The 20,631-nt window shown below is 44.6% G+C and overlaps 1 protein-coding gene across 10 annotated transcripts in view; it reads left to right on the top strand.

Moving 5' to 3' along the window:
- The window catches only part of ZMIZ1 (zinc finger MIZ-type containing 1), a 385,595-nt gene that overhangs the window by 315,878 nt on the left and 49,086 nt on the right, over positions 1 to 20,631 (top strand). For all 10 annotated transcript variants that reach the window (XR_015743665.1, XM_087933818.1, XM_087933824.1 and 7 more), the window contains one exon: positions 3,395 to 3,530. Coding sequence is in view for 9 of the 10 variants with exons in the window: in XM_087933818.1 (XP_087789944.1) it covers positions 3,395 to 3,530 (136 nt within the window). In the remaining variant the exon portion in view is untranslated. The remainder of the gene's footprint in view (positions 1 to 3,394; positions 3,531 to 20,631) is intronic.

The following is a 20,631-nucleotide window of genomic DNA, read 5'->3' as shown; positions in this document are numbered from 1 at the left end:
GTCTTTTAACCTTCATTGACAGAATATGCATTTGCCGCATCCTTAGAAAAGAGCAACTCACACCTTGCTTCCAGGCTGCCATCGTGAAGATGGATGTTTTCCATCTAAGGCCATCGTAGTTACATTAAGCTGGCGAGAAGGTGCATCGCATTGGCCATTGTTCCAGTGCTGGCTGAGTTTACAATTTGCCAGAATGTTTTGTTCATTCTCTTTTTTCATCCTTGTTCTCCTCACCCCGCCCCCCCTTTCAGAATTCAAATGGCTATCATACAATGTTAGGTAGTGATTGTTATCTGCAGCGGCTGTGTAAAAATGAATGAAAAGAAGGAGGCTGTGTAATCTTTTGTTGCTGGCCCATTAGTCATGTTCTCTGGGGGTGAAAGATGACGCCCCCCCTCCTTTCGATCAAGAGGTTGTTGTCAAATTCCTTGGCTAATGCAGAAACATTTAGACCTCTGCTTATGACACACCCCACCAGATCAAAATAAGAATACTCCCTAAAAGGGATTGATTTCTTCACATTCAGGATGACCACTTTAATTGCTGGCTGTGGGGTGTGTTACTCTTCTTATTGTAGAGTTGCTTCAAAAAGTGTTTTTAGGGAGCTTCTCAAGTAAGAAAAACTGCCTGTTGCTTCCTCTCTCTTTTTTTGTTACAGAAGCTGTGCCTTATTGAGAGTGTGGTCGAAGCCCCAGATACGGAAATCAGGAAGACCTAACAGAATAACCATGTTGGAAGGGACCTAATTGGAAAATAAGCCCTAGCATGAATTTTTCAGGATGCTTGTAATATAAGCCCTACCTCCCAAAATAAGCCCCAGTTAAGATTGGCAGCCAGATGGACACATTTTAATACTTGAATTTCCCACCAAAATAAGACCTAACCAGAAAATAAGCCCTAATGCATCTTTTGGGGCAAAAATTAATATAAGACCCAGTCTTATTTTTGGGTAAACACCATACCATGCAGTAAAGAAACAGAACCTTGGGATTTCATTAATTTCCATTACGGTAAATTCAGAAATGCGGGTAGTCCTCGACTAAAATTTCTGTTGCTAAGTGAAAAATTCACTTAACTGCTGTTTTGCTTAGCAAGGGTTTTTTTTTCTGCTTATCAACAGAAATTTTAGTCTCAACTGAGGTCTTAAGATGAGGACTTACCTGTATTCCTGAATTTACTATGTAACACTGTCAGAATGTCAAGCTGGTCATAGCTATTATAAGACAACAACAGATATTTGGGAGTTCCAAAACTTTCTCTTTGGGATGAAAATGTTTATTTTCTAGTAGGTGACATATTGTAAAACAACTCTTAATTCTTTTTCATGGTAATAGACAGAGATTAAACTAGATGTTTATGGAGATTCTCAGTCGTCCAGGTATTGGTTGTCCCAAAGGTGCTTTTTCAAGAGGCAACTGGATTTTCTTGATTTTTTTTTTCTTTTGAAGATGTTTCGTTTCTCATCCAAGAAGCTTCTTCAGCTCTGACAGGATGGTGGGAAATGGAAGGATCTATACTACTCGTAGACAGCTGGTCATTTGCATCCTTTTAGAGAGCCGTTGAGGCCACTTGGAGGTTTAGGGTATGGAGCCTTTTTGGAACTGCTGAAAGGACTGTATTGTAGACTAGAGATAGATGATGTCATAACCCTTCCTCTCTGTTGAGAGACAGCTGTTCAGTTGTGATGTAGATAGCCTCTTTGACCCCTCTTTCAAACCAGAGGTCCTTTTTGTCCAAAACGTGGACTTTGTTGTCTTCAAAAGAGTGACCTTTCTCTTGTAAATGCAGGTGGACTGCTGAATTGTGTCCTGGTGGGTTTGTTGTCCTATGTTGTGCTATGCGTTTATGAAGTGGACTAAACTAGCTTGGGGACTATCTTTCCAGACGTTGCTCCTCTCATACTCATTCCAGACTCAATCCAATCTTTCCTCAATGTAGTAGAGATCACATCACATACCTTGAATCATACTAAGACAATATTCTTTCGCAAATCTTTGGAGTCCAACAAAGGAATGGTGGCTTGGTGGCTTTGCCTCTCCCTGTTGTAGCAACCGCTCTGAATTTTTGTTTCTGTTTTTTAGGTTTTAGATTTTTTTTTACCCTGCCTTTCTTATTGTTTATAACTAACTCAAGGCAGCAAACATGCCAAATATTCTTTCCTCTTCCTATTTTTCCACAAAAAAAACAAGGTTGTGAGGTGGCCTGAGAAAAAGTGACCATCCAAGTCACTTGCCCACTCATCTAGTCAGTTTTTCCTATCTAAGGCAGGACTAGAATTTACAGTTTCCTGGTTTTAGATCAGCACCTTAAACATTACGCCAATCCCTCCCATCAGCCCTATTTCCCTTCCTTCCATCCTCCCTTCTTCCCTCCCTCCCTCCCTTCCTACCTTCCTTCCTCCTCCTTCCTTTCTTCCTCCTTTCCTTCCTTCCTCCCTTCCTTCCTTCCTTCCTTCCTTCCTTCCTCCTTTCCTTCCTTCTTCCCTCCCCTGCCTTCCTCCCTCCCTCCCTCCCTCCCTCCTCCACCCCCTTCCTCCCTCCATCCCTTCCTTCCTTCCTCCCTCCCTAAATTCCTTTCTTCCTCCCTCCCCTTCCTTCCTCTCTTCCTTTCTGCCTCCTTCCCTCCTTTCCTCCCTCCCTCCTTTCTTCCTCCCTCCCTTCCTTTCTTCCTTACATTACCGTATAGAAGGGCGCAATAAAAATGGAGTGGGACCCTGTTTAACCACAAAGACTCCCGTATATAATGTCTTCTAAAATAGCCCTGTGTTTTGGTTCCCTTATACCATAGAAAAGCATGCCAACCCAACAGCAAATCATGACCTTCTAGTGTCAACAATCTAGTCTTCCTTAATGTTATCCATTCTTTAACCCACATCAAATTTGCAGCTTGATAGTACAACTCCCAATTAGGCAGGCCAAACCCTCCTCTAGTTCTAGCATCCTGCAAGAGCTTTAGCTTTATCCTTGCTTTCTTACCTTGCCATATATACTTCAACACAATGTTATTTGAAAATTCCAGTTTGGTTATCGACGATAGAAGCGTTTTCTTATCCTATAATTTATAAAAAGGAAAAATGGAGTGGGACCCCAATTCTTTGCCCTGCCCTGATGATCAGCTGGCGGGGAGGGGACATGCTTACGGCCCTCCCTACCTCTATAGCCTTTGGTAGCTGGTGGAAGAGACAAGTTTTGCATGATGGCTTCTATTTGAGAGATTGGGCAGAGCAAATGGCATGATGCGCAGAAGCTCTTTGTGGATTTACATGAATGAAATTAAGATCGCCCAACGCGATCAGTTCCATTGCTTAGACACCTGTTCCCACAAACGATTATATATTTTCTTTCTTATCTCTCTCTCTCTCTTTCCCTTGTTCCCCCTCCCCCCCCCCTCCCAGCACTGCTTTCATCGTGGTGTGAAGAACTCGGAAGACTCTTGTTGCTACGTCACCAGAAAAGCCGGCAAAACGACCCTCCGGGGAAGCTGCCCATGCAGACACCCATGAACTCCATGAAACCTTCCCTTTCACATAGGTGAGTCCCGGGCAAATATTTCCCCCTGAAACGACATGTGCAAAATTAAGTTCCCGTCAGAAAATGTTCTTTTGAATAGCCGCCACTGTAATGTGTACACCTTCCCAGAAGAAAGCTAGACGGAGCGTGTGTTTTCAGATGCTCACGTGAAACCCCTGTGTCATTGTGTCAGTTAGAAATGAGTCTCCGCAGCCACAGTTTTTGGGGTTGTTGACTTATTATTATTATTAATAATAGATTTAATCTTCAGTTCGATTCACAGTCTGGGACTGGTAAAAACTTAACCGTTCACAAGCCTTAACCAAGGACCTCAGAGCGGTTGAGGCAACGTCTGATTATATATTATTATTATTATTATCAGCATACGGCATTGTTGCAGTAGCCAGGAGATCACAATGCTATTGCAGAATAGTAGTAGTGTTGCTTGCCAAGGTAGAAGAAACACCTGCGCACTTCCCAAGGTGCGCCACAGGTGAACAAGCTGGCTTTGCACCAGAGAGAAAGGCGAGCGGCTCTTCCTGCAGGGCCCCTCCCTGCAGGAGGCCCCCTCCCTTCCCAGAGGCCCCCTCCCTTCCCAGAGCTGCCTCGCAAGTAGGCACCGCAATCGGGAAGATTCAGAACCAACAGGAATCTGACTGCCTACACAGAGCACCAGCTTGTCTCCCCACTAAAGTGATACCTATTTTACCTACTCGCATAGAGCATGCTTTCGAACTGGAAGGTGGGCAAGCAGATGAGGCAGGTGACAGGAGCTCACCCCACCACACATAGTAGGGCTCGACCCGCCAGAGCATCTCCTGGGTGATTCAGCCACTGAGCCGCTGGGCCTCATGTTGCTGACTTATTTCTCTGTATATATAATTGCTGAGTTATTTCAACTATAACTCGGGATTCCAGATCGATGGAAAATCAATGGATACCTACTTTGTCAGGTGGTTATTACAAAGGGAGCAAATAGATCGAAGTATTTTGTCCCAAAGCAGGACAAAACCACAACCAGGCCTCAGAAAATCTCCCAAATTCTTTGATTTATAGTTCAAGAAATATTTACACCTCTCCAAGTTGGGTTTTTTTTTTTTTTAAAAAAAATATTCAATCTATCCGTCATTGAAGGACAATCTCTCTCTCTCTCCAGCTTGCCTAGGAAGTGGAGAAGGTTTGGTTATATCTGAGCTCTCCTATTATTCAGAAAGATTATATGAGAGCTGAGTTCCATTAGGACAGGCTTTAAACTGTTTGCTTATTGTTATATATCGGTAGTCCTCAATTGATGACCAAAATTGGGCCTGAAATTTCGGTCATGAGTTGAGGTGGCTGTTAAGCTGGACCTCCCACGAGACGTGAGTTGATTCTACAACCATTTTTACAATGGTCGTAAGGCAAAGCAAGTCACCACTGATGTTAAGAGAACCACCTGGTCATTAATTGAGACAGGTGGCTGTTAAGCCAATCCAGCATATCCAATGGGCAGTTTTTGTCAGCTTCTACCCAAAAACAACAACATTGCAAATGGCAATCACATGAACCAAGGGCTGCTGTAACCAGTCATAAATGCGAGTTGGTTGCCAAGCACCCAACATGCACTCACTGTAACTTCAAATGGATGTTAAACGAGGACTATCCTAAAATAAACTTTTAGAGAAGGTGTGTGTGGGGAAAAATGATTGTTTTGTTTCATGGTCACTGGTGGGCTGTTCTCTAAGTACTGATAGGCATCAACATCTCATCTGATGTTATTTTGCTTTTATTATTGTAAATTTTACAGATAAATGAAAACTTGTCATTCATATTTGACAATACATCATCTGTATGTCTATTATTATAAAAGAATAATGATAACAATACGTCCTGTAATAATATCTTGAACACCATCAAACAAGAACTTCTGCCTCTCCCACTCCCTACTGCTACTCAATCGGTGTATAAAAATGCCAAATCCAGTCTAGAGTTTTTTTAAAAAAAACACCCTCCCTTTTACAACCCCGTAATCCCATAGAGTTGGGTTGACTGGATGGAGCTGAGCGTTTACTGGCCAGCTGCCCTTACTGACACCTATGTGGAGTTCACAGCAGATTTTTTTTTTTCTTTGCACTTTAGGAGAAAGATATCCACCGCTATCTAGAATTGAACTCTCAACCTTCTGAATGGGAGGCAAACATCTTTGGCCGTCATAACGGTCAAATCCAGTCTAGGCTATCCAATGTAAATATCTGTTCAACCAATGACAATACCTTAGATCTTTGGTCAGAACTTGAATTACTAAGTTTCCACCAGGCTTAGACTAAGAAGCTAACCCTAGATTGCCCATGCATGCAATAATAACATTGGTATTATTAAACAAAATCAATGTCAACTCCAGTCTAAATTTCTGGAGACTATACAACCAGCCATAATAACAATAGCCAACATACCTCGGTGTTTTTGAAAGTGTACTTAAAAACAACAACAAAAGAGGTAAACAAAGAATGCAGAAAAGGTGCAAAGCTAGAAGCGGTAGAGAGGAACAATCTCATGGGCCTTCCAGGTATCATCAGGTATCCAGGTCATGAACATCATAGCAGGTGTTTTCTAAGAACGTGCCACGCTTTCCCAAAGGTGCTTTTTTCAAGAGGCAACTTGTGTTTCTTTGAAGACGTTTCTCTTCTCATCCAAGAAGCTTCTTCAGCTCTGACTGGGTGGCGGGGAATGGAAAGATTTATACTCCTTGCAGACACAGCTGGTCATTTGCATTCTTTTTAGAGAGCCGTTGAGGCCACTTGGAGGTTAGTTTGTGTCCTCAGGGTCACCTGAGTGGTGCGAATGGATATAGTGCCTTCTTGGAACTGTCAAAAGGCTATTGCATTCCTTCGCTATCTCTGCCTACCTCCATGCAGTCAACCTTTACCTGGTCAAAGACCAGCTGGTTTTTCTTACTCTCCAAGGTATCCTTTGGAACCAACTTGAAAACTATAATTCACAGGCTTCCTCACTAGCCAGGTTAAAATTTATATGGAACGTCTGGCAAAATCCATTGCTAAAACTATTCTGAATAGCTTTATATTTCATAGTTTTGTTTTCACTTGCCGTTGTCTTCCTTCCTGGGCTTAATCTCATCTCTACTTCTCCTGCACTCTGTCCATATTTATTCTCGAGCTCAGGGAAGCAACCACTTCACTTCCCAAAAATATATTTAAAAAGTTGGGTACTTTTTCAAGGTATTCCCCTCCTAGCAGTGTCCCACTTGGGAGGGTTGATAAGTTGCATCAGCCCATCTCCATTTCCTAGTTGAGGGAGCCAGCATTGTGTGAAGACAGTTTCTGTGGTCATATGGCCAACATGACTCTCTATACTGAAGATGCATGGGATGTTGTTAATCTTCCCACCAAAGTGGTAGCTATTTATCTACTCACGTTTGCATGCTTTTGAATGGCTGGATTGGCAGGAGCTAGAGGGGCAGTACTTGGGCCTTAAACTGCCTACCTTCTGGTTGACAAGCCCAGCCTCCTAACCTCCAGGCCATCATGCCCCTCCTTCACTTCTTACCATCAATTATAAATTTGCTGATTGATGTTACTGCTACCTTTTTAGCGTTTAATTTTCAGCCAGATTTTTTCATTCCCCGTTTTCTTTTTTTAATAAAATAAAATATTTTCTTTCAGCTAGTCAGGTGGGATCATCCACATACTTGAAATCATTAGTGTTTCCCTCTCTTGGATTTAAGCCACCACGGAGAATGTCCTTCTTCTGGGTCCTACCAAATGTATCTCCTTAGGGAATGGGACCTGCAATAGTGGGTCAGGTGGATGGCCCCCTCAGATAAGCCAACCATCCATTGTTTCCATCTGTTGTTTCTTGACCTGCCTTTGGGTGTTTTAGAGAATAGGTTGACCTTTTTCTTTGTGCCAACCCATCAAATATTATCTATAGAGCTTCTCAGTCATCCAGCTCATGGTTGTCCCAAAAGTTCTTTTTCCAAGAGGCAACTGGACTTTCTGTTTTTTTTTCCCTTGAAGACGTTTCGCTTCTCATCCAAGTGGCCTCTGGAAAAAGCACCTTTGGGGGCCTCCAGTATTGGAACCCTGCTGTCATGTCTCCCCAAGTCCTTCCTTTCACTACGCAAGGCCGCCATGTACGCTAGATTTGAAGGACGGTGCTGATTTCAATACGAAACACCCCTTTTGATTTTTGGCGAAGAATTTAGCAAAATAGTTTATCGCTTATCTAGTTACATCAGCCAAGGGTCTTGGTAGAGTTGCAGGTGTTCCATCCTTCAAATGTGGAACTTTAAGGAAGCAACCACGATCGCTGCTGTTTGGCAATCACAAAGCAACAGTTGGTTTCATGAACTTGGCTTGGATTGTCCTTTGCATGAAGACATCTGCAGGCACAGCTTCAGACATGAGTCTAGTTCATCCTGTCTTTCTCTTTGAGGCAGAAAATGCTATTCCACCAAGAAGCTCTCACTTTTCTCTGAAATGAGCACCTATCTCAATTCAAGCTATTGATTGAACCAGAAAAGTAGTAGTTGCGAAAAGGTTTCCCCCTCCTCCCCTGGAAAACAAGGGATAACAAGTCACAAGTCTGGCATTTAGCCAAACCCTTTATGAGTGAGCATCAAAAGTGTTGCCTGACATGTGGCTTTCAGATCACTTTCAGTAGATAAGCATAGACCTGTCACCGCTGGAGTCTTGTCCTAGGTTTGTGGCAAGATGTAGGAGATCCTTGACTTAGGACTCCAACTGAGCCCACAATTTCCATGTCAGGGTTCCAAGTTTCCATAGAAAACAGAACTGCGAGGCAGGTGAATTCCTCAAAGAATAGTTTTATTGGGTATATCACTTGGAACAGATCTGTTGAAAACCGACTCTAGATTTTCCCGCGGTTTTCACCTAATTAGAAGTAAAAGCTTTCCCCTTTCCCCAAAACAATCAATCGTCCGGTTGCCTGGTAACTTCACACCTCCCACTCCGGCCACCTGTGGGAGTGTCCTTGGTTCCCAGGAGAAAGTATTTTGTTTTGACTACAAACCCCAGCTATCTCTATTCCCCACTGTCTATCACTCAGCTTCAGTGTGGCAACACTGAAGAATCAAAATGGCTTCGGTCAGGTCAGCTTCAGGTTTGCTAAGGAAGTTGCTATGTGAATTTAGCCCCATGTTACAACCTTTTTTGGGGGGCCACAGTTAAGTGAATCCCTGCAGTCATTAAATGAATCATTTAAGTTAAATGGACCTAGCTTCCCTCCAATGACTTTGCTGGTCAGAAGCTGGCTGGGAAAGTTAGAAATGGTGACCAACTATGATAGATGGATGGATGGATGGATGGATGGATGGATAGATGGATGGACGGACAGATAGATTTATATGCCAATTGCTAACTGTCCAAATTTTGATCCTGCAATCACAGGATCAATGTGCAATGGCCACACACGTGGAAATCAGTCATAGGTCCTCCTTTTTGGGTACCGTTATAACTTTGTGCAGTCACTGAATGAAACTTTTGTAAGTCAAGGACTTTCTGTACCGCAGGGAAGTATATCCATCTGGAAGAGAGAGATGGTACAGATACAAATGATATGTACTCATAATTGTGAGGGGTTTCCCTTCCCTCTTCCCGAAATGCGAGCCTCCCTTGTGAGCCACCCATCCATCCCCATCGATACAGCTGAGCTGCAGAGGAAAAAGAAAAATCAAAAAGAGAAATATACTCTCAAAAAACGAGTTACAGAGGTGGGGAATATATATCTTGAAGAAGTCTCTCTTCTGTCCTGTCTCTCTCTCTCTCCCTCCTTCCCCTTCTCTCTTTCTCTTCTCTCTCTCTTCTCTCCTATCTTCCCCCTCCCTTCCTCCCTTTCTCTTTCTCTCCTTTCCTCTCTCTCTTTCTATTCCTCCTCTCTTCCCCCTCCCTCCCTCTTTCTCTTCTCTTCTCTTCTCCTCTCCTCCCTCCCTCCCTTTCTCTCCTCTCTCTCTCTTTGTCTTCTCTCCTCTCTTCCCTCTCTCTCTCTCCTCTCTCTCTTTCTATTTTCTCCTCTCTTCCCCCCTCCCTCCCTCACTTTCTGACCTCTCTCTCTATTCTCTCCTCTCTCCCCCTCCCTCCCCCCTTTCTCTTCTCTCCTCTCCCTCCCTCCCTCCCTTTCTCTTTCTTTCCTCTCCTCTCTCACTTTCTATTCTCTCATCTCTCTCCCTCCCTTTCTCTTTCTCTCCTTTCCTCTCTTTCTTTCTATTCTTTCCTCTTTCCCCCCTCCCTCCCTCTTTCTCCTCTCTTCCCCACCCTCTCTTTCTCTCCTCTCACTTTCTATTCTCTCATCTCTCTCTCCCCTCCCTTTTCTCTTTCTCTCCTTTCTTCTCTCTCTTTCTATTCTCTCCTCTCTTCCCCCTCCCTCTCTCTTTCTCTTCTCTTCTCCCTCCCTCCCTTTCTTTCTCTCTCTCTCTTTCTATTTTCTCCTCTCTCTCCCCCTCCCTCCCTCCCTCTCTCTATTTCTATTCTCTCCTCTATCCCCCTCTCCCTCCCTCCCTCTTTCTCTCCTCTCTCTGTTTGTCTTTTCTCCTCTCTTCCCCCCTCCCTCCCTCCCTCTCTCTTTCTCTCCTCTCCTCTCCTCTCTTTCTTTCTATTCTTTCCTCTTTTCCCCCTCCCTCCCTCTTTCTCCTCTCTTCCCCACTCTCTCTTTCTCTCCTCTCACTTTCTATTCTCTCATCTCTCTCTCCCCCTCCCTTTCTCTTTCTCTCCTTTCCTCTCTCTCTTTCTATTCTCTCCTCTCTTCCCCCTCCCTCTCTCTTTCTCTTCTCTCTCCTCTCTCTCTCCAGCTCCCCCTCCCTCCCTCTCTCTTTCTCTCCTCTCCTCTTTCTCTTTCTATTCTCTCCTCTCTCCTCCCTCCCTCTTTCTCTTCTCTTCTCCTCTCTGCCTCCCTCCTTTCTCTCCTCTCTCTCTCTCTCTTTGTCTTCTCTCCTCTCTTCCCCCTCTCTCTTTCTCTCTTTCTATTTTCTCTTCTCTTCCCCCTTCCTCCCTCCCTTTCTCTCCTCTCTCTTTGTCTTCTCTCCTCTGTTCCCCCTCTCTCTTTCTCTCCTCTCTCTCTTTCTATTTTCTCCTCTCTTCCCCCTCCCTCCCTCACTTTCTGACCTCTCTCTCTATTCTCTCCCCTCCCTCCCTCCCTCCCTCTCTCTTTCTCTTCTCTCTCCTCTCTCCCCCCTCTCTCTCCCTCCCTCCCTCCCTCTTTCTCTCCTCTCTCTCTTTCTATTTTCTCCTCTCTTCCCCCCTCCCTCCCTCCCTCCCTTTCTGACCTCTCTCTCTATTCTCTCCTCTCTCCCCCTCCCTCCCTCTCTCTTTCTCTCCTCTCCTTTCTCTTTCTATTCTCTCCACTCCCTCCCTCCCCTCTCTCTTTCTCTTCTCTCTCCTCTCTCTCCCCCTCCCTCCCTCCCCCTCTCTTTCTCTCCTCTCCTCTTTCTCTTTCTATTCTCTCCTCTCTCCTCCCTCCCTCCCTCTTTCTCTCCTCTCTCCCTCCCTCCCTCCCTCTCTCTCTCTTCTCTCTCCTCTCTCTCCCCCTCCCTCCCTCTTTCTCTTTCTATTCTCTCCTCTCTCCCCCTCTCCCTCCCTCCCTCCCTCCCTCCCTCTTTCTCTCCTCTCTCTCTTTCTATTTTCTCCTCTCTTCCCCCCTCCCTCCCTCACTTTCTGACCTTTCTCTCTATTCTCTCCTCTCTCCCCCTCCCTCCCTCTTTCTCTTTCTATTTTCTCCTCTCTTCCCCCCTCCCTCCCTCACTTTCTGACCTTTCTCTCTATTCTCTCCTCTCTCCCCTCCTCCCTCCCTCTCTCTCTCTTCTCTCTCCTCTCTCTCCCCCTCCCTCCTCTCTCTCTTTCTCTCCTCTCCTCTTTCTCTTTCTATTCTCTCCTCTCTCCCCTCCCTCCCTCCCTCTCTCTCTCTTCTCTCTCCTCTCTCTCCCCCTCCCTCCCTCTCTCTCTTTCTCTCCTCTCCTCTTTCTCTTTCTATTCTCTCCTCTCTCCCCCTCTCCCTCCCTCCCTCTTTCTCTCCTCTCTCCTCTCTCCTCTCCCCCCTCTTCCCTCTCCCTTTCCGCTTCTGCCAATCTTTCTTTGGAAGAGAAAACCTTTTTTTGCTACTCCGCGGGCATGCAAATTAAACCCACTCAGACAAACCTCAAGCAAGGCAGGCCTATCAAATATTTCATTCATGCCTGCAATTTGTATTCTGATTAGCCTGTGCAAAAGAGGGAAAGAAGAAAAAAAAAACGCACTTTCCTTTCTTCCATTCTCCCTTGGAGGGGAGGAGGGATGGAGGAAAAAAAATTAACTGAGAACTAGAATCTTTTCTTTTCTTTTTTTCTTTTTGCCCCTGGCTTCTTTTCTTGACTGTTTAAAGCAATCCCGCTGACCTCCAGGCATTATGAATAAACAGTAAAGCTGAGAACAAAAGAATCTCCCTGCCAGCCATTATTTCACATTAGCATAGTGGAGGAGGCTCTACATGTGAACAATGAAATTCCCATTCACCGATAATCAGTGAGTTTCCTGCTGGGTTTTTTTTTTGGGGGGGGGGGGGTGGAGAGGGGATTACCAAGGCAACAGGCAGACAGAATACTTGGGTGGGTATTTTGGTTTTTTTTAAAAAAAATAAATAATAATAATAATAATTACCCTTATCATGATTGAAGGATCCATTGACTTTGTAGAATACTAGCCGCCCTGATCGGTGAAATTAATGCCTCGCTCTTTAACTGGGGGTGAACTGGGAAATCTCTCTCGAACAAACGCCTGGCACGTCCATGAAAGTGCATCCTGGATGATGCAGGGCTGCTGGCTGGTGCAAGGAGAGGCAATCCGAATTAAAATTTCTGGTGGCAGGCTGAGTATCATCGTTCGCCTTTCCGCGTTTCTGCAACAGAGATGACAGGTGCAAGGCTCACGTTTGCGAGCGTTGCGTAGCGGGAAAGGAAGAGTGTGCTGATGTGCCTGAGGTGTTTCTTGCTGTTGGGACAATGGCCAGACGGGGAGAGAGACATTAAGGAAGAATTATTTCATCCCATTAGCTGTGAGAGATTATGGTGATGAATAAAGCCATGTTTTTTTAAGTGCTGGAAGCCTTCTCTACGACTATTGTTCTCTTTTCCACCTCTGCTTTGTTGCAATTTGCTTAGCATGATGTTTGTCGGTGGGGGGAGTGTCTTTGAGAGGGTGGGTTGTAAATTAAAGAGTAACTAGAAGGCTGTCTGGAATAAGACTAGATAGATAGATAGATAGATAGATAGATAGATAGATAGATAGATAGATAGATAGATAGATAGATACCATGTTTCCCACAAAATAAGGATGGGCCTTATTTTTTTTTGACCCCTGAAAAAACAGCTAGGCCGTCTTTTCGGGGGTGACTTAATTCCCCCCCCCTTGCATCCACGGGTGGGCGGGCGGCGACAGCTTGGATGTTGACCTCGGCGTTGGTGGGGCACTTCGTATCGGGAGACCTTCCACCACCATTGCTTTCCCTTCTCCCTTGCTGCCGCGACGTTAGAGCAATGCCGCGGCATTTGGCGCAGCCACGTGTGGCCAATCAGGGCTCCTCCCTGCAACCAGAGCCCTATGGAGACACTTGGCTTCAGGCGCGCCTGTCACCACCTTCCCTTTGCCTTCGAAGGTAAAGCCAATTATTTTAAAAACGACGCCCTACTACAACAAAGCCTCCCCTGCCCGAGAGGGCAGTCCAACCCCACGTGGGGAGGTGAATCTCCCGGGGCTGCAGCGCAGGATCGGCCCACCTCAGGAGAAGTGCCCAGCCACCATCCCTGCCTGGTGCCGGGCAGAGTGCGAAGAGCTTCGCCTGGGGCACCCAGCGCAGCTGACAAGCGGGCCCTCCTTCCCGGCAGCAGAGCTCTCACCGGTGCCAGGCAGGGATGGCAGCTGGGTGCTTCTCCCGAGGTGGGCCGATCCTGCACTGCGGCCCCTGGAGATTCACCTCCCCACGTGGGGTTGGACTGCCCTCTCGGGCAGGGGAGGCTTTGTTGTAGTAGGACGTTGTTTTTAAAAGAATTGGCTTTACCTTCAAAGGCAAAGGGAAGGCCGCGACAGGAGTGCCTGAAGCCAAGTGTCTCCGCCGGGCTCCAGTTGCAGGGAGGAGCCCTGGCTGGCCACGCATGGCTGTGCCAAATGCCACAGCATTGCTCTAAACGCTGTGGCAGCAAGGGAGAAGGGAAAGCAATGGTGGCGGAAGGTCTCCCGATATGAAGTGCCCCACCAACACAGGCAGCACCATATCCGGACATGCAACAAAAGTACTTCCTAATGGCAAGCCCCCCCCACCACCACCACCCATTTTGCATGTTTAATATGGGCCTTAATTTGGGGGGAGGGGCTTAATTTGATTTTATGCCAATAAAACATGGTGGGGCTTCCTATTGGTGCAGGCCGTATTGTTGGAGAAACACGGTAGGTAGGTAGGTAGGTAGGTAGATAGATAGATAGATAGATAGATAGATAGATAGATAGATAGATAAAAGAGGGGTGATAGATAGACCGACCGACAGACAGACAGATGAGAAAGAGAAATGATGGATGATATGGAGATGGATGGATGGATGGAATAGATAGATAGTGAGACAGATGATGGATGTTATAGAGATAGATGGATGGATGGATAGATAGATAGATAGGAGAGAGAGATGATGGATGATAGATAGACAGACAGATGAGAAAGAGAGATGATGGATGATATAGGGATGGATGGACGGACGGATGGATGGGATAGATAGATAGATAGATAGATAGATAGATAGATAGATAGATAGATAGATAGATGAGGTAGAGAGATTATGGATGATATAGGGATGGATGGGATAGATAGTGAGAGAGATGATGGAATATAAGATAGATAGATAGATAGATAGAGAGAGAGAGAGAGAGAGAGAGAGAGAGAGAGAGATGATGGAATATATATATATATATATATATATATATAGATGGGGGGGTAAACAGACAGAGATAGACAGACAAATAGGTGACAGACAGGTAGAAATAAATAGAGATAATAGATAGATGATAGACAGGTGATAGAAGGTAGACAGACAGACAGACAGACATATAGATAGAGAAGAGAGAGAGAGATATGATGGATGTTTTAGAGATAGATAGATAGATAGGGTAGAGAGGTGATGGGTGATATAGAGATGGTTGGATGGATGGGATAGATAGATAGTGAGAGAGATGATGGAATATATATATATAGATGGGGGGTAAACAGACAGAGATAGACAGACAAATAGGTGACAGACAGGTAGAAATAAATAGAGATGACAGATAGATGATAGACAGGTGATAGAAGGTAGACAGACAGACAGACAGACAGACAGACAGACAGATAGAATTTAGATTGTTCCCACAGCTAAACACATTTGCGGGGATGGAGTAAAACTGGAGCATATCCAGTTTATGTGGCTTGTGAAGTTTGGATGCTGTGTTGGGGGTTAGCAAGCCACGTTCAGGACCCGAGTGCTGCCATGGGGTGGGTTGAACTCCTGTCCTTTGCTCCAGCTCATGCCATATACATGAAAGGAGCCCCCAACTGGGTATCCTCTGGGCAACAGTGATGTCACTAGCTAATCCTTTCAACCCAGAAGCGCCTCATTGCTTCTGAGATGAGTGCCATGTGACCAGATGAATTTGTTGACTTGAGTTGATTTGGGGGATTCCCTCTTAGCTCATTGCTTCCTGACTCCAATGAAACTTCTGTAAGTGCAAGAAATACAACGTCACACGGTGAACCATTGTCGATGTTGTTGTTTCGTGCTCCCTGCCTAACATTCTCCCCAAATTCCTGCGTAACTTTCTCCTTAGCAGCCCCTCAAACTTTAACTGGGAAAAGTCCTTCGTCTTTTCCCAGTTCGTCTCCAATATTCTTCACCGCCTTACTTTCCCTGGGTTGAACACATTGCACAGCTATTACACCACTAAGTGCCTCTCTCCCCAGAGTCTTGTTATGAATGCTTCAGCACACAAGGTGCTCCGAATCCCAGAACTGTAGGCTCTCCAATTTAGAAGTTCCTCTTGCATCTGCATCCCATTATTGGAACGGGGGAAAAAAAAATCCTAAGAAGATGAGCAGATGCTTTGTCTGGAGCTATCTGGGGTCCATGTAGGCTTAGCTGGAAGAAACCTCTTCAAATAATTTGTTCAGTGGATCGGCTCTTGTGTTAAGTCCTGATCGTGCAGCTGGTGGCCAACACAAAAGGAGAAACAGCTTCCCACATGAGCAAAGGTCTATAACAAATCAAGATTATTCCAAAATCATGACCCACGAATGGGGATGTCACAAAGCCTGCCCTTGCATCGAGAATTATAGCACTGTGTCATGATGCAATGAGGCACCTCTGAACATGTTTGTTCAGCATGTCCTGAAATAGATTTTTGCCTCCTGAAGCAGAGGTTGTATTCCATAAGGAGAAGGAAGAGGAGGAGGAGGAGAGGAAGAGGAAGAAGAAGAAGAAGAAGAAGAAGAAGAAGAAGAAGAAGAAGAAGAAGAAGAAGAAGAAGAAGAAGAAGAAGAAGAAGAAGAAGAAGAAGAAGAAGAAGAAGAAGAAGAAGAAGAAGAAGAAGAAGAAGAAGAAGAAGAAGAAGAAGAAGAAGAAGAAGAAGAAGAATGATGTAATTGTGTGTGATCTTCCTGACAGTAAGGACAATTAACCAGTGGAATAGCTTAATGCCAAAAGTTGTGGGTGTTTCATCACTGCAGGTTTTCAAGAAGAGATTGGACAGCCACTTGTCTGAAATGGTTTAGGATCTCCTGCTTGAGCAAGAGGTTGGACTAGAAGACCTCCAATGCCCCTTCCAACTTGGTTATTTGGTTAATTGTTTAGCCTTAAGTAGTTTGTTCCTTAGTGTAGACTGACTCCAAGTTTTCTTGTAAGTGAATCTCATACTTCACCAACTCAGAAAGTTTTTTCTTTGTGGCTGTTTTATATCCTTGTTCTGAATCCGAGGAGTTGGGAGGAGAAAAATAAGAGGAAGAGAAAGAAGAGATTAGTGATAAAAAGAAGATATGGTGAAAGATAGCACAAGTCACCACGAGGAAGAAAATGTATCTGCTGCTAGTAAAAATGAAGAGGCAAAATAAAATGAGCATGAGATAGCAAATAATTGACGGATTAACATTTCTGCTTTCCTTTTTAATGGCCAGTTTTTATAGTTGGCCCATAACATCACTGACTTTTCAATCAATATAAATGCCATTCCCTATACCTGATGCCCGGGTATTTATTTATTAGACAGGAAAAGCCCTGGTTTTGGAGACCCGGAACAAACGTAATTTCCAATGTTGGATTTTCCCCTTACTAGAGAGAGCCCCCTTGTGGAGTACTGTGAAGCAATTACCGTGGCAATTCCAAAGTGCTGTACAGTAGAATCCATTTTAACCCAGTACAGTAGAAGCCACTTTTAGGTACAACAGACTACACACATACCCTGAGAGGTGTTAAGGGTGTCTAATCCCCACAGTATTTGTTTCCAGAGAGTAAGTAATCTGTGTGCCAAGTTTGGTTGAAATTGCTCAAGGTGTTCCAGAGTTATGCTGGAACACACACACAAACACACATTTTTATATATGTAGATAAAAGGCACCATTTTCTACACTTTGTATAGAATTCCACCTTTTTTGCGCATTATTGCCATGTGTTTCAGTGAGGAGAAAAACATATATTAATCCGGCTGTTTTGTAAGCACAAAATCCACTATCTTATGAGATAAAACCGGTTAAGCACCGTAGCGTTATTGGTGTCAGTTGTTTGGTCCAAACATTTTAATCACCAATTTGCTCCTACATCTACTGAGATAGCGCTGTAGACAAGCAAAGAGAAGAGGGTAGTTATTTTTGTATTAGCATTATAATTATAATTCTCACATGGGAAAACCATTTTCAAATCTCTGGATCAGGGTTGCAACATTAATTCTCTCCCTGGTCGGCCATGGTTTTATCCTGTTATTCTTCTTTGTCCCCAGTACTGACCGTGAGTACGGTTGAGTTTATTAGTGCAATTACAAATTTCATCAGACCTTTGCACTCCAAACATGCTTGCTGTCCTCAAGGCATAATTAGGCATCTTAATTACTCCAGCATTACTGTTCAACAGGAATAATATTATGCACAGCATTTGTTTGCAAAGCAAAAATGTTGATTCTATAAGCCTTGTTCCGGGCTGAAATAAGGAAATCTCCCTCAATTCCATGCTTTAAATCAGGGGTCTCCAATCTTGGCAACTTTATGACTTGTGAACTTCAACTCCCAACTCAGCCAGAGCATCAAAAGAGACTAAACTTCTTTGCCACGGTATGGTTATTCTTCAAGGTGCCATGCTGAACTTTGTTCTTTGTGTAATAAATGGTCTAGCATGGAAACCAGTGGGTGGGTGAGTGAAGAGTCTTATGGATCCCAAGGAAGAACAACAGATTTCAACAGCTGAAACTTTAGTGTGAACTTTCTAGCAAGCTTTGGCGCTGTTTAAGAATCTCATTCCAGTAGTAATGTACGGCTGTGAGAGTTGGACCATATGGAAGGCTGAGTGCTGAAGAGTTGATGCTTTCAAATTGTGGTGTTGGAGAAGACTCTTGAGAGTTCCTTGGATTGCAAGGAGATCCAATCAGTCAATCCTGAAGGAAATCACCCTTGACTGTTCTTTGGAAGGACAGATCCTGAAGTTGTTGGGGTTGTGGTGTTGGAGAGGACACTTGAAAGTCCTTTGGACTGCAAGGAGATCCAATCAGTCAATCCTGAAGGAAATCAACCTTTCTCTGGAAGGACAGATCCTGAAGCTGAAGCTCAAATACTTTGATCACCAGAGGAGAAGAAGAGGACTCCTTGGAGAAGACCCTGACATTGGGAAAGATGGAAGGTGAAAGGAGAAGGGGACAGAAGAGGATGAAATGGTTAGATGGCATTGAATTGTGTTAGATGACGCAATGAACATGAATTTGGCCAAACTCTGGGAAGCGGTGGAGAACAGGGGCCTCCTATGGTCCATGGAGCCATCTCCCCGGACTCAATGCAATACCTTACCTGTTGCATTCACATGTGACTATTGTAGGTGCTTTTCAGGGACTACTGTAACTGAGACAACTCTCACCTTGATCTCCGTGGTTTGTGCAGTCTTAAATTCACATTAAACAGCTTCCAGTTCTCTTTTATGCTTCTTGGATTCCATCCGTCCTTCCTCATGTTGCAGGCAATGCTGTCCAGCAGTGGGATCCTACCTGTTCCACTACCGATTTGGTGATTGCGCATGTGCGCACCTAACGCGTGCACGCAGCTTTCCACACACCAGTTGAGGTCTGCAGCACCAATCAACTGAGAGGATAAAGAAGAGAAAAGCGCAGGGGGAGGTGGAAGGGCCAAACCTGCACTTTTCTGTGCTTTCTCCTCTCGGCTGATCGTGGGAGGCTTTTTTTTTACTACCGGTTCAGCCAAACTGGTAGCAATGTGTGTTACTGGTTCACCCAAACCGGGTAGCATACCACCACTGATGCTGTCTCGGGACCTTTTAAGAAACTAAATTGTTCACCCAGCTTGTTGGAACACCAAGCAACCTTCGTCTGGTGACAGCATGAGAAAACCAGAAAGGCCGATGACTCTTCTCTGTTTTGGACATTCCTGTTCTTTCTTAGGGTTCTGAGTTCTTAGGGTTCTGGAGAGATTTGAGTCTCTCCCCACCCACCCCCTTCAAGGTATGGGTCATCAGGGGAGGAAAATGAGCATAAAGCAAAAAGTGAAAACATTTGTTATGAAGAGGAGATGAAACAGAGGATAAGTTGTACATGTAGGAAGAAACTTCTAAACTCATCTTTATGGGTTGACTAAAGCATCTTCATCCATACAGTCTTCTTGGCAGCTTTATGGTTTGCTATGACCATCTTCCAGGGGACTTCTGATCTTCTTTGGAAACTAATTTACTATCCTTTTTGCCTCTTAAAATTCATATTAAAAATTCTCCCCTGTCCCATATTCAACCCCAAATCCAGAAATCAGCATTTCATTGTTTTGTTCTTTTCCATTTTCAGCAAAAAAAAAGTTCGTAAAAGTTTCCCAGTCTTTTATAAAAGCACTTGTTGTTTTATCTCAGATCAGAGGGGTCGATTTTGCCATTTCTGCAAATTCTGTCACCTTCATGAGCCAATCCTCCATGGTTGGTTTTTCAACGTTTCTCCATCAATGTGCAGTTCTGATTTCCAAGCAAAGTCTGGTTCTTTGTAGCATTGCCGTAACATCACTTGAACAATCACAATGATTGACACATTGCGATGCATTTTGGGATGAAATCCCTGAAGTTGGTGTGGCAAGAGTTGGCACATTCCAACGACTCTCTGACTTTCTGCCTCACTAATTTTTACTTTGTCCGATGAAGTTGCTTGGATGAGCAATGCAACATCTCACATAGACCCCTTCGGCCTGGATAATTTGAGTCTTCATTGATATTTGAACATTCTTTCTTCTTGCAACTGTTCCTAAGATGAAGGAGAGCTGTCCTCCAATCATCTGAGGCAGCTTTCCAAAATAGGAAGTGCTGCAGCCTGCATTCTTTCCTTGCTAGTCAAATAACATTGACATCCAAGGTGACTTTGGAGGAAACTGTGGATCAGCAATTTCTGCACCAGTGTTCTCCCTTGGGAAGAGTAGCAGTGCAGCTGTGGAAGGTGAAGCCTCTTAATGACGCCTTCACATGACCAGAGCTCCTGACAGAACAAGCAGCAAAAGATGGAGAAACTGCCAAGGTCAGAAAGAGGGGGTTAAAGCAACATCTACAGAGACACACCTACTATACGGCCATCAACCTCCAAGGTTGAGACTGATCAAGGAACAGCTTCCTCAAAAGTTCAACCCACCCACCCTTAACCATCAGCTACCACAGACCACCCTGGAACTATGGAAGACAAGTAAGGAGCTACTAGGCAATTGGGCACAATCATGTGACTGCCATGCGGTCAGGAATCACCTTGGCCTGTATGGAACAACAGAATAACACAGTTGGAAGGAACTTTGGAGATCTTCCAGTCTGACCCCTTGCTCAAGCAGGAGACCCTATACCCTTTTAGAAAATGGTTGTTCAATCTCTTTTTTAAATGCTCCAGTGACTTCCAATGGTGAG

The sequence above is a fragment of the Pseudonaja textilis genome, chromosome 4 (assembly GCF_049901715.1).
Source record: "Pseudonaja textilis isolate UNSWEBS1 chromosome 4, rPseTex1.2, whole genome shotgun sequence".
In the NCBI taxonomy this organism is placed as follows: domain Eukaryota; kingdom Metazoa; phylum Chordata; class Lepidosauria; order Squamata; family Elapidae; genus Pseudonaja; species Pseudonaja textilis.
Note: the sequence above shows the minus strand (reverse complement) of the source record. Positions and strands in the feature narration are given on the sequence as shown.